At 55.0% G+C, this 14,094-nt stretch overlaps 1 protein-coding gene across 1 annotated transcript; it reads left to right on the top strand.

Moving 5' to 3' along the window:
- The first annotated feature begins 56 nt into the window (after positions 1-56).
- Positions 57-7,142, top strand: CHMP1A (charged multivesicular body protein 1A). The gene is made up of 7 exons (XM_020885308.2): positions 57-190; positions 2,527-2,546; positions 4,113-4,190; positions 4,754-4,900; positions 5,150-5,278; positions 5,558-5,745; positions 5,913-7,142. The coding sequence occupies exons 1-7, from the start codon at positions 184-186 to the stop codon at positions 5,932-5,934; spliced, it is 591 nt and encodes a 196-aa protein (XP_020740967.1). The 5' UTR covers positions 57-183; the 3' UTR covers positions 5,935-7,142.
- Positions 7,143-14,094: the final 6,952 nt, after the last annotated feature.

A 14,094-nucleotide genomic window follows, 5' to 3' on the forward strand; every position in this document is an offset into this window, starting at 1 on the left:
CAACACCACCGCCCGCGGGACCAGTCAGTCCTCTCGCGAGAGCGCCCCGCCGCCGGAAATAGGTGAGACCCGGAAGTGCCCTCCCGCCCTCCGGTCGGCTCGCCAGCCCCGGTTGGTTCTGTTGACGCCGCTGGAAGATCCTGTGGGTCTGCCTTTCCCAGGCCTGCCGCTGCCGGACCAGCCATGGACGGTGAGAGGCCGCCGCCCTCCGGGGCTGCATGGGGCGGGGTCGCCTTTCCCGCGGGCGGGGCTTAGGCGGGGGCCCCTGGCCTCGATCCCAGACCCTGAAACCCGATCCCGGACTCCAGGGCCTGAACCCGGGACCCCAGTCCCCGACCCCATAACCCGGGACCCCAGTCCCAGACCCCATAACCCGGGACCTCGACCCAGAACTCCGATACCAGAGCCCCTTCTCCGATCCCCGCCCGCTTCCCCGGCTCTCCCCAGCGACCGGCTGCTCCTGCCCCCGCCCCCCGCCCCCGCTTGCCAAGCTGCGGTACTGGTGAGGGACATCAGGGATTTGGGCCCTGGGATTCCGGGTCAGGGGGCACCCGAAAAGGAGGCCGTTGTACCAGTTCCCCCAGAACACTACCAAGAGAAATAAGAGCTAAGGTAAAAAATCCTCATTAGGTACAGGCACAGAAGTTCTTGAGGTAGGAACCGTATGATCCCATTCCGCAGATGGGAAAACAGGCTGGAAGGGAGTCCGTGCAGGCGCAGGCCCCAGGTGGCTTGGTCGTCCATCTAGTCTTCCACAGCTAGCAGTACCACCACAGGGCTCTCTGCCCTGCTCTGCCTAGGAACAGGAAGCATCGGTGATAAAATGAAGATAGGTACATTTGCTAGATTGTTTCATTGTTGGTGTGACAGAGAGATGGAATGTCATTGTGGAGAAGGAAATTCTATACAAATTGCCTCAGAGAGAAGATGAACGCACCCCACCCCAATGCCCAGCGCACACACAGTTGGGTTTTGCCCCTCACACTCAGCTTAAGCTCCCCAGGTAATTCTGTTTTCCCATATCCCTTTCCTCCAGGGCCAGGTTTTGCCCTGTGGAGTTTGTCCCTCCCACCCAAGTCTGGGCCACACCCAACACAGCCTTGCTCTCCCCCACAGTAAGCACACTGCCTCCCACCTGCTCTAGATGCACAGACAACCTGGCCTTGCCCAGGGCCTGCGCTCATGGGTGACAGATGCACAGGGCCCAGGGGAGCTCTCGGCTGGGAGCCTTCACCCGCCTTTATGGATCTGGATTCTGGTTCCAGGGTTTTGTTTCTTCATTCTGGGCTAGTGTGATAAACAGTTTCAAGAATCATTTCCCAAATTTAGGAATGGGATACACTGAGATAGTTTTAAGATGAACCCCAAACTACCTAGCTCTTGAGTTTGGGTGAGTGGCAAATTCAGATACCAAGGGACTTCGCCAGTAACACATGCGCACATGCATGTCTCCAGTTGGCCATTGCAGATTTGATGGCTCAGAAATGGCAGCTCCCATGGAGCGTGGTCTCTGTGGGCCAGCTCTTTTACAACTTAAGAATCATCACCCAACTGTTTTTTTTTTTCCACCCAACTGTTTTTATCCATGAAAAACAGACTGTCAAGTACTGTTTTCTTGGGCTCCAAAATCACTGCAGATGGTGACTGCAGCCACGGAATTAAAAGACACTTGCTCCTTGGAAGAAAAGCTATGACAAACCTAGACAGCAGATTAAGAAGTAGAGACATCACTTTGCCAACAAAGGTCCTTCTAGTCAAAGCTATGGTTTTTCTAGTAGTTATGTACAGATGTGAGAGTTGGACCATAAAGAAGGCTGAGCACTGAAGATGATTTTGAACTGTGGTGCTGGAGAACTCTTGAGGGTCCCTTGGACTGCAAGATCAAACCAGTCAATCCTAAAGGAAATCAACCCTGAATATTCATTGGAAGGACTGATGCTAAAGCTGAAGCTCCAATACTCTGGCCACCTGATGTGAAGAGCTAACTCACTGGAAAAGATCCTGAGGCTGGGAAAGGTCGAGGGCAAAAGGAGAAGGGGTGGCAGAGGATGAGATGGTTAAATAGCGCTGCCAACTCAATGGTCATGATGTTGAGCAAACTCCAGGAGATAGTGAAAGACAGGGAAACCCGGCGTGCTGCAGTCCATGGAGTTGCAGAGAGTCAGACAAGACTTAACAACTGAACAACAAATAGTAAACCTTACTAGAGTGGGGAGAACTCCCAAGGGTCCTTTGTAAAGCTGCACTGATTACAGACCATACTGAGTTTTCACTGTGGGCTGCGCTCCTACTCTTAAGGTCAGCTGGTGCTGTCCAGGTGTTTCCTAGAGGTGTCAGGGGGTCAGGGTAACTCTCTCATTGCCCGAGCTTTGTGGCTAAGGAGGTGCCAAGCTGGTGTGAGTGGGCCTCCTTGCAGGCCCCAGTTCTATGCCAGCTCTTCACATTCAGGGGAGGTAGTGACCCCGTCAGCTGACTAGGAGTGCTGCTTGTCACATTCCTCACCGTCTTTTAATCATCTCTTTGCAGACACCCTGTTCCAGCTGAAGGTATGTGCTGATCAGCCTTTCACCCTGACCCTATCCTGGTGGTTGTCAGTGGGGACAGATGATGCGAGTCACACTTGGGACAGTGCTCAACCAGACTGATGACCGAGGGGTCAGGGACACGCCTTGCTGGCTTTTCTTTGGCTGAGCGGAAGCGGGTCACTTGGCCTCGTCTGTGAGGGTGACTGTGTGTACATCCCATAGACGTTCCATGTGGTATTTAAAATGGTGGCCTCATGTCCTTCAGAGTCACACACGGGACAGCATTCTTTCTGGCGGTGAGTGTCCCTCCTGCCTGCGATGTTGGCAGGCTCTGTCAGAGTTCCTTAGTCCCTCAGAGGGAACACCCACGCGGGCTCTGAAGGACAAGGGAGTGAGTTTGTCCAGTCCCGACTGTAGCAGCTGCACCGGCTCAGCCCTGGGGCCTCCAGACCAGATTCCCAGGTCAGGACAAGCTGGACTTTTCCTCGAGGAACGGAGGGCGGGAGGTAGACACACCAGAAACCTTTTCTCTACAACAGGACATCCCGAGTGACTGGCTGAGAGAACACTGCTGGCCTCTGGGAGGCCACTTGTTCCTCTGGCTCATCTGGGCCTTCTCCCTGCAGCTTCTAGTCAGCAGAGGCCTAGTGGCCGCTCTGACCAGGGCTGAGGTGTGTGAGGCCACGCCAGGGGCTCCATGTTGGAGCTGACTGGTGGGTCCCAGGGCACCTGGCCAGAGGAATGGACCTTGTTTAGAAGCAGTAGATGGTGGCCCGGTGTGTACTTCAGGCTGTGCACGGGGTGGGTCGGGGCCGGGCACGGCTGGATACAGCAGGCAGAGGACTGGAGGCCGCGGAGCCGCTGACGCGAGGGGCCCTGGTGGGTGGGACAGGAGAAGGGCGGCGCCGGCCCGCCTAGCTGTGCACAGCGACACCTGATGCCAGCCGAGCTGGGCACCTAGAGTGGGGCTCCCAGGACCGAGGAACTGATTTTTCACTTGTACATAATTTTAAGTAATTTAAACTTAAATAGCCACATGGGTCTAGTGCCTACTGGACTGGACAGTGCAGGAAGAGAGAATGGTCCAAGGGTCAGGCGATGCAGATGTTGATTTGAAGGCCTCTCAAGATTGAGTTTGATGACCAGGAAGGGGGTTGATTTTGGAGAGAGCGCCCTGTGGCCATGAGCCTGCAGTTAGGGAGCTGGTTACCTATATGGGCCAGACCACAGGAGCAGGGCACATGTCGGCCTGAGGCCCGGACACCAAGGCATTCACCTGTTTGCTTCATAACCAGGCAGCAAGAGGAGGTCAGAGAGGGAGGGGTTTACGCTGGTGAGACCTGTGGGCAGTTTCTCAGCAGGCCCCCAGCTGCTGTTCTATGGAACCGGCTGGAAGGTGGGGCACAGGTCCCAGCAGCCAGCCTGCGTGTGGAAGGAAGGCAGTTGCAGGCACAGCTCACGGACAGGATGCTGGGAGGGGAGCGGATTGTCCAGCAGAGACGGCAGTCCCTCGGATGGACTTGAGGCCCAGGAGGGCGGGGAGTGGGCCGTGCAGGCTGCTGCGGTGACCCGGCCTTCTTACCTCAGTTCACGGCGAAGCAGCTGGAGAAGTTGGCCAAGAAGGCGGAGAAGGACTCCAAGTCAGAGCAGGCCAAGGTGAAGAAGGTGAGTGTGGGCCCTGACGCGGCCGGGCCGTCCTGTTGGTCCTGTGCTCTGACCCTCCGTGGGGTGGGGCGAGACTGGAGGCTCCTGGGGTCGCCCCTGCTCTTGGGGGACTTGCTTGCAGCCACTGGTTACAGCTGTTGAGTGGCTGCAGTAGCTCCTGGGCTGTTGGCCGGTCTGAGTGACCTGGTGCCCTGGGGAAGAAAGGGAATGCAGCCGACTGTGCGGTCTGAAGCCTTGTCCCCCAGAGGGTCAGCACTGGCCACGCTGGCCTTTCCAGCTCTGCTTCCAGGTGGACAGATGCTACGTGTGACCCAGGAGGAGCTGAGGGGGCTGGGCACGGCAGTGGAGAGGACACCTGGAAAGGCGGCCATGGTCTTTGGGCTTGGCTTTTTTTGTCTGATCCTCTTTAGGGGCCAGTTAGGGCCCTGGTCCTAGACACCCTCACTCCTAAGACATTTCTGGGGAGAATGCCTGGGGAAAGGCTGAAAAGGGGCCACCCCCCCCCCCCAGCAGACAGAGCCCCAGGACCGGACCCCAGCTGGCATCTTCCTCCTGAATTTCAGGCCCTTCAGCAGAAGAATGTAGAGTGTGCACGTGTGTATGCTGAGAACGCCATTCGCAAAAAGAATGAAGGTGTGAACTGGCTCCGCATGGCGTCCCGCGTGGATGCCGTGGCCTCTAAGGTGCAGACAGCTGTGACCATGAAGGGGGTGAGTGCTTGGCCAGCAGCCATGGCTGGCTCCAGCTGGCAGAGTTGAGGGTGCAGCTGGGACAGGGGTCACCCCGGGATTCCCTCTCTAGAGTCAGGCAGGTGCCAGATACACCCCGAAGGCTCTTAAGTGTCCACAGCCTGGGTCTCCTGTCCGTTCTTCCATTGACACCATTGTCTGGGGATGTGCCACGCAGGGACCCATGGGGCCTGAGGGCCCTGCCCACCTCCTCATTCCTGCCTCTGCCAGGTGACCAAGAACATGGCGCAGGTGACCAAAGCCCTGGACCGGGCACTCAGCACCATGGACCTGCAGAAAGTCTCTGCGGTGATGGACAGATTCGAGCAGCAGGTGCAGAACCTGGATGTACACACGTCGGTACGTAAGCCCAGGTGTGCCGGTGATGGCCGCGTCTGCTCCCTCCCTCCGCCTGAGGCAGTCACCCCCTGGGAGCCTGGTGTCCCTTGTGTGGAGTCCAGACCAGCCCACAGAGGTCCAGCAGGGGAGAGGGGGTTCGGGGCTGGGGTGGGTGCCCTGCGGGCAGCTGTGCCCCAGGCCCAGCACTCTGGAGAGTGTGCGCTGGGGAGAGCGCCAGAAGGGGCTGGAGGGACAGAGGGGGTCCCGGGGCGCCCTGACTGCCCAGCACTCCACCCCCAGGTGATGGAAGACTCCATGAGCTCGGCCACCACGCTGACCACGCCACAGGAGCAGGTGGACAGCCTCATCCTGCAGATCGCAGAGGAGAACGGCCTGGAGGTGCTGGACCAGCTCAGCCAGCTGCCCGAGGGTGCCTCTGCTGTGGGCGAGAGCTCCGTGCGCAGCCAGGAGGATCAGCTGTCCCGGAGGTGGGTGGGGCAGTGGGAGGGTTGCAGAAACTTGGCCCCCTGTGTCTGCAATGACGGTGGGGGGTGTCAGGCAGCTCACCGTAGGAGGGGAGGAAGGCAACTAGGACAGCCTGGAAGAGGTGAGGGAGCTGTTGCGGGGCTTCAGAGGGTCCTCTTGTGGTTTGCAGGTTGGCCGCCCTGAGGAATTAGCAGAGCCCGCCCCAGCGCCCCTTCCTGGCCTGGGGGAAGACTGGGAAGGCCGCCTCCACCCCCTCCCTCGGATCTGGCCTTTCTGCCAAGCGAGCCTACAGCCTGCGGCAGCACTGGCCCTTGCTGCTCTCAGCCTCTCACCTGCCAGCCCTGGGACTCTTCCTCTTGTCTGAGTGTGGGCGTGGGTCTGTGCCCTGCAGGGTGAGTTTGCACAAACTTCTGACTTCTGTGGGTGATTTCTGTGACTCTGGGCCAACCAGCTGGGCAGTCTGCAGGCTCCCTCCATCCACCACCCGCTAAGAAATTCACAGGGACTGGCCAGTGGTCTCCACGTGGATATGGGGGCCTTCAGACTCCATGATGGCAGACTCATGGGGAGCAGTCAGCCAGCCGGGGTCAGGGCAGCTCCCTGTTCCCAGCTTCCCCTGACCCCCAGGCTCCCTGCTCCAGCTGGAACCTGGTCCTGCTGCTGGATGGGCTCAGGCTCTTCCCCTCCTGGGGGGACATTTTCCCCGTAATTGTAGTAACAGGGTGCCTCCCCTGACTGGCTCTTGCTGCATGGTAGGCCCACGCCATTGACTGAAGCTGGAGTGACAGATAGGAGAGACACAGTGGGGCCTGTGGCAGCACTGGTTCAAATGACATGCGGGAGCCTGAGAGGAGCTTCAGACAGGCTGCACGTTTCTGTTTTCTTCAGTTCCTAAAGTTTACTTCATTTTCCTGAGGCTCCCAGGGTTTTTTGTTTTTGTTTTTGCCAAAAGAGAAGGAACAGTAGACAGGAAGCGTCAGCTGGAGAGCACTGGTGGTCGGTGCTGACCAGAGGCCTCGGACCAACTGTCCTCACCGCGATGGCTCTTCTGGACAGAAATGTGGGAGAGCTTTCCCAAGGCTCCCTGCATTTCATTCCTCCAGGACTTGGAGGCCACAGGTGTTCTGTACAGTAAGATAATGGTGTGAGACCAGAGAGACAGGGGGTAAATAGTATCTGGTTTTTTTCTGTGATGACCACCTCGCCTTACACTCTTGTCATCCCTTGGGGTTCCCATGTGCTGGGGGTCCCGAGAGGGTCCCAAGTGTGTCCCCAGGGGGTGTTGAGCCCCACTGGGACACACAGTGGGGACAGAGGCTACTCCTTGTCAAAAGGCAGCCGGTGAAGCTTGCCTCGTCCTGAAATGCTGTTCTGAGTAAAAAAGATTGACTTCTGAAAACCGTTTCCATCTTTGTTTCAGTGGCTGGCGGGAAGGGGGAGGAGGATGGGGGTGGGTGCTTGGCGTGTGGTCTAGCCCCAAGGACAGGCTATTGCGTTCCTGAAGCAGGCAGGTGTGGGTAGTGTGAGGAGTGAGATTCCCAAACCCTGCTCAGTCCAACTCGATAGGATCCAGTTTCTTTACGATTTTACTCTGAAATAACTTTAAACACTAAAATTGCAAACCTGTTGCACAACATCAGTATACTTTTATGTATGAGCTTTCCTCACCTCAGGCCTCTACATTACCCAGGAACCAACTGAGAAAACTGCTCCAACCCCAAGTGTGGGACAGGCCCTCTGGTTTCTCTGACCTGGATGGCCACAGTGTTTACACCCTTGAGCTCACAGGATTCACCTCTGGGCACCGTGCTATGTGCACTGGAAACTGCGCCCAGGCACTTGCTGTGTGCACCCCCACTATGGGCCCCCGTGTGTACACCTTATGGACAACGTGAAGCACCAGAGCATGCCCCTACGTGTGCGCCAGAACCATATTGGTCCACCCCGCCGCAGCCCCACGTGCTCCAGCAACAATGTTCGTGTCCCTTCCGTATTCATAAACATCCATCAGGGCATTTCCTGTGTGTTACAGAAACTATGTCCGGGCACCCCGCACAGTACTAGAAACTATGTTCCTGTACCCGCTGTGTACACCAGAAGCTACCTTTGGGCACCACCCTGTTCGAACCAGAAAACACGGTCCTCAACCTCTCGGTGCTCCATAAACTGTGTCCTGGCGCCCTCTTCTGTGCACCAGAAACCATATCTGTGCACCCTCACAGCGGGTGTGGGGACCACCTTTGTCGGCCCCCATGTGTGTACCAGAAAGCATGTTGGTGCGCCGCTCCCTACCCCGTGAACACATGAGGCACGGCGGTATGCTCCTATGTATGTCCAAGAACCAGAATAGTGCACCCCACCCTCAGTATGCTCCAGAAACTATATCCGTCAGCTCCTCTGTACTCAGTGAAACCGCATCCAGGCTGCCACCTGTGAGCTGCAGAAACTACTTCCAGGCAGTTCCTGTATGACCAGAAACTACATCCGGATACCCCCTTGTGTGCACCAGAAACAGCATCCTTGTGCCCCCATTGTGGGCGCAGGAACCAGGTGTGTGGGCACCTGTCTCTGCAACAAAAGCATGTTGGTGCTCCCTCCTGTGCACACATTAGGGACAACAGGATGCCACTGTACACGCACAGATCAGATTGTTGTAACTCTGTGTATGTTTCAGAAACTACTGGGCACTTGCCGTGTGCATCAGAAACGTCCGGGCACTACCTGTGTGTGTCATAAATAACGTCCCGGTATTTCCTGTGTGAATCAGAAACAACATTCGGAATCCCTTATGTGCACCTGAAACCAAATCCGTTTGCCGCCCCAGTGGGCGCAGACACCAGGTCTGTGGGCACCCACATGTGCACTGAAAGCATGTTGGTGCGCCCTCCTGTGGACAGATTAGGCACGACAGCATGACACTATATTTGTGCGTAGGAATCAAATTGTTGCATACCTCTGTGTGCCAAAGCCTTTGTGTGGATCACAACGAACTGTGGGAAGTTTTTAAAGAGATGAGAATACCAGACCACCTGACCTGCCTCCTGAGAAATCTGTATGCAGGTCAAGAAGCAACAGTTAGAACAGGACATGGAACAACAGACTGGTTCCAAATCAGGAAAGGAATACTTAAAGGCTGTATATTGTCACCCTGCTTATTTAACTTATATGCAGAATACATCAAGCGAAATGCCAGCCTTGATGAAGCACAAGCTGGAATCAAGATTGCTAGGAGAAATATAAATAACCTCAGATATGCAGATGACATCACCCTTATGGCAGAAAGCAAAGAAGAACTAAAGAGTCTCTTGATGAAAGTGAAAGAGGAGAGTGCAAAAGATGGCTTAAAACTCAACATTCAGAGAAGTAAGATCATGGCATCCAGTCCCATCACTTCATGACAAATAGATGGGAAAACAATGGAAACAGTGACAGACTTTATGGGGGGGGGGGGGCGCTCCAAAATAACTGCAAATGGTGACTGCACCCATGAAATTAAAAGATGCTTGCTCCTTGGAAGAAAAGCTATGACCAACCAGGAGAGCATATTTAAAAGCAGAGACATTACCAACAAAGGTCTATCTAGTCAAAGCTATGGTTTTTCCAGTAGTCATGTATGGATGTGAGAGTTGGCCTATAAAGAAAGCTGAGCGCCAAAGAATTGATGCCTTTGAACTGTGGCGTTGGATAAGACTCTTGAGAGTCCCTTGGACTGCAAGGAGATCCAACCAGTCAATCCCAAAGGAAATCGGTCCTGAATAATCATCGGAAGGACTCATGCTGAAGCTGAAACTCCAACACTTTGGCCGCCTGATGCGAAGAACTGACTCATTTGAAAAGACCTTGATGCTGGGAAAGATTGAAGACGGGAGGAGAAGGGGACGACAGGATGAGATGGTCAGATGGCATCACTGACGCAATGGACATGAATTTGAGTAGGCTCTAGGAATTGGTGATGGACAGGGAAGCCTGGAGTCTTGCAGTGCATGGGGTCACGAAGAGTAGGACACGACAGCGACTGACCTGAACTGAACTGTATGCTCCAGAAACTACATCCGGGCATTTCCTATATGACTCAGAATCTACGTCTGGGCACCCCGGTCCTTATGTGCACCAGAAACATCCGTTCGCCTCCACTGTAGGCACACACACCAGGTCTGTGGGCACCTATGTGCTCATCAACAGCATGTTAGCGCGCCCTCCAATGGACATGTTAGGCTCAACTGCACGCCATTATATGTACAGGCAGCAATGCAGGAAGTCAGGGCACTTCCTGTGTGTATCAGAAACAACTGGCCGGGCACTCCCTGTGCGAATCAAAAATAATGGTCCCGGCACCCCGTTATGTTCACCTGAAACCACATCCGTTCACTCCGTACTCTGGACGCAGAAACCAGACGTGGACACCCACTTGTGAACAAAGATCATGTTGGTGCACCCTCCTGTGGACACGTTAGGCACGACAATGTTCCAATGTATATATGCTCGGCAATCAGATTGTTGCCTCACTTCGGGTGCATCAGAAACAACGCCGGGCACTTCCTCTGTTCATCAGCAGCAACGTGCGAAAACTCCCTTATGTGGACTAGAAACCACATCCGTTCTCCCCCACGGTGGGCACAGAAACCAGGTCTATGGGGACCCATGCGTGTGTCAAAAGCGTGTTCCTTCGCCCCCCTGTGTACAAGTTAGGCACAACAGAGTGCCGCTGCTAAGTCGCTTCAGTCCTGTCCGATTCTGTGTGACCCCATAGACGGCAGCCCACGAGGCTCCCCCGTCCCTGGGATTAGCCACCCAAGAACACTGGAGTGGGTTGCCATTTCCTTCTCCAAGCAGTTAAGTGAAAGTGAAGTCGCTCAGTCGGGTCCAACTCTCAGCGACCCCATGGACTGCAGCCTACCAGGCTCCTCTGTCCATGGGATTTTCCAAGCAAAAGTACTGGAGTGGGTTGCCATTGCTTTCTCCGAGTGCCACTAAGTTAAGTCACTTCAGTCGTGTCCGACCCTGTGCGACCCCATAGACGGCAGCCCGCCAGGCTCCCCCGTCCCTGGGATTCTCAAGGCAAGAACACTGGAGTGGGTTGCCATTTCCTTCTCCAATGTGTGAAAGTGAAGTCGTTCAGTCTTGTCCGACTCGTAGCGACCAGATGGATTGCAGCCTACCAGGCTTCTCCGTCCATGGGCTTTTCCGGGCAAGAGTACCGGAGTGGGGTGCCATTGCCTTCTCCGGAGAGTGCAGCTATATATGTACAAAAATACATCTAGGCACTTCCTGTGTGCTCCAGAAACAACGTCCGGTCACTTCCTGTGTCCATCGTAAATAATCTCCGGGCACTTCCTGTGTGTACCATATAATTTTGGTACTTCCTGTGCGTATCATTTCCGGCACCCTTTTATCTGCATCTGAAAGCCCATTCATTCACCCCCAGTGTTCACGCAAAAACCAGGTCTGTGGGCGCCCTCCTGTGGACATTTTAGGCACAACATGGCATTGGAATCCCGCATCGCTCTATGTACATCAGAAACAACGTGCGGCACCCCTCATGTACACCAGAAACCACACCAGTTCGCCCCCACTGCGGGCACAGAAACCCGGTCTTTGGGCACCCATACGTCCATCTAAAGCATGTCAGTGCGCCCTCCTGTGGACACGCTAGGCACGACAGCATGCTACAAGCTATGCTCAGGTATACGTCCGGCCATTTCCTGTGTATCATAAATAACTTCCGGGCACTTCCTGTGTGCATCATAAACGTCTGCGCAACCCCTTATGTGCACCAGAAACCACATCCGTTCGCCCCCACGGTGGACGCACAAACTATGTCTGTGGGCACCCACGTGTGTACCGAAAGCATGTTGGTGCGTCCTCTTGTGGATATGTTAGACACGACAGCATGCCACTATACCTGTGCGGGAATCAGATACCTCTGTGTGCTCCAGAAACTGTGTCCGGGCACTTCATGTGTATATCAGAAACTACTTCCGGGCAACTCCTGTGTACACCCGAAACCACATCTGTGGACGGCACTGTGCACGTGGGACCTACATCTGTAGGGCCCCAGATTTGTACCAGAAAGCATGTTGGTGTGCCCTCCAGGGGACACGCTGAAGCACTACAGTATGTCACTGTGTGTGCGTCAGAACCAGATTGGTGTACAGACGCCCTCTGAGTTCCAGAAACTTTGTACCCCTGAGCCCTTCTGTACTCATGGAAACCACATGCGGGCAGCAACCGGTGTGCCTGAAACTACGTCAGGGCAGTTCCTGTGTGCACCAGAAAGGACTTCCGGGCACCACCCCGCTCGCCTCCCCACCCCGACGCGAACTATAAACTATGCTCCTGTACCCCGTTGTGCACCAGAAATGACCTCCAGGCATTATTCTGTACGAACCAGACAGTACCTTCCTTTAACAACCCATCGGTGCTCCAGAAACTGCCTCCAGGCACCCCTGTGTGAGGACCAGAAACTACTTCCATGCACAGCCTTGTGTGCCCCTGAAAACGTGAGGCACAATAGCATGTGTGCCCCAGATCCCAAATGGTGCACCCTGACGCTGTGTGCTCCAGATATTGTCCGTGTGCCCCTCTGTACTCACTGGAACCCCATCCGGGCAGCCTCCTGTGTACCCCGAAGCTACCTCTGGGCAGCCCCTGTGTGCTCCAGAAACTAGTCTGCCCAGCTGGCTGCACCCGTGAGACGCTCTTGCCCACCAGTGGACAGAGTTTGTGCAGGGACTCTGCTGGGGCCCCTGGTGCATTGTCAGAAGGCCCTGCTCTCAGTCAAGTCCTCTGGGCAGTCTGTTAGATGCGATGGTTCGGTTCCGGGGCAGGGCGGGGCAGTCCGGTGCTTCACAGTCTGTCTGAGCTTGATTGGTTAGGGGGGCATATGAACCCTTAACAGGGTTCTAGAGTCAGAACCGCAGTTAGGTCCCTACCCTTTGTAACCACCCGCCCACCAGAGTGACCGCATGTGGCTCTGGGCCACCCCTTGTCCCTGCTCCGAGCACATCTTGGTTTGAACGGGCCTGAGACTCCTTGTTGACTGGTTGTGAAGCAGGAGGCAGATGGACACCCTCCCCCCTCCCCCCCCCCCCCACAAGCAGGGTAGAGAAATTGGAGATTCATTCTCTCTTGAGGGAAACTCCAAGACAAGAACAGCAGGGTAATTAAGGGAGGAGGCTGGGCCCTACTCAAACCACCCAGACCACACATGTACAGAAAAGCCTCCTTAGAAGCCAAAGAGGAGTCATATCAAAGGATGGTCTACCCAGAAGCCTTTTCGGTAGGATCCATTTTGGCTATGAGAGGCACGCACTCATGGGAGGATTCTGAGATATACCAAACATGGACCATGAACCAGGGAAATCAGAATGACCGACCAAAGGAAACCGAGAAGAAATGCCCCATAAAAGTAAATCTAACTGCCAGCAGGATGCAACTCAGGGACTCCCCCTCTCCCTGAGTCCGCTTTTGTGCTTATCCACACAAACTGTACTCTTTTTCCTCTTAATAAATACTTTACTTGTTTCATTACTTCCTGTCTTTGTGGAAATTCTAACCTGTGAAGCTGAAGGGTCAGAGTCCTTTGTCACTGACCACTGGTCTAGCAGCTAGAATCTGGTGCTCTCATCTCCACAACCCAGCCCAACCTCTGACTGGGAACCCAAGCCTCTCTTCAAGCTGTTCTTCAGGCCGAGGCCACTTGAGATCAGTTGCAGAATGGCTGATATGGGCTCTGCCCAGGGAGACGGCCCTCTAGGGGCTCCAGAATGGACTCCACGCTGCCGGCTCAGTCATGGCACCTGCCTCCATGGAGCCTATTACCAGGAGCCCCAGGAAAGGCTGTGGGCCTGCAACTCCAAGGGTGAATGAGGTGCGAGCAGAGGGATTTCCAGAACCAGATTCTGGGGACAGCACTTGATCTATTGCCTCGGGGAGTGGTTCCAATGTGATGAAGGTGATTTCAGATGGATTTAAAGCATTTCTTGTGGGAAAATCCCTCCCCATTAGCAAATTTAGGCCTGCCCACCTGCAGCCCACCAAGGTCCCCTCCTGCCTCCTCCAGCCTGGCTAGGTAAATCATTGGCAGCAGCTGGGGGAGTTGGGAATAATTGGCCAACTCAGAACAAAAACCTTCGACTTGAGTTTTTCCTCCTTTAACATTAAACTGATCCCAAGTGTCAGCAACTACCCACAGTGTCCCAGCTTGTGACTTTAGACCTCCCTGAGAGGGTGCCAGCTGGCTGGCAGGCACGGGTTGGTAGCAGTGTTCTTGGGGGCTCTGGCCTGGAAAAGCACCAGCAGGGACATGTTGGAGGTCTTGTCTGGAGTCTGTCACCCACTAAGTTATTCAT

The sequence above is a fragment of the Odocoileus virginianus genome, chromosome 20 (assembly GCF_023699985.2).
Source record: "Odocoileus virginianus isolate 20LAN1187 ecotype Illinois chromosome 20, Ovbor_1.2, whole genome shotgun sequence".
NCBI lineage: Eukaryota > Metazoa > Chordata > Mammalia > Artiodactyla > Cervidae > Odocoileus > Odocoileus virginianus.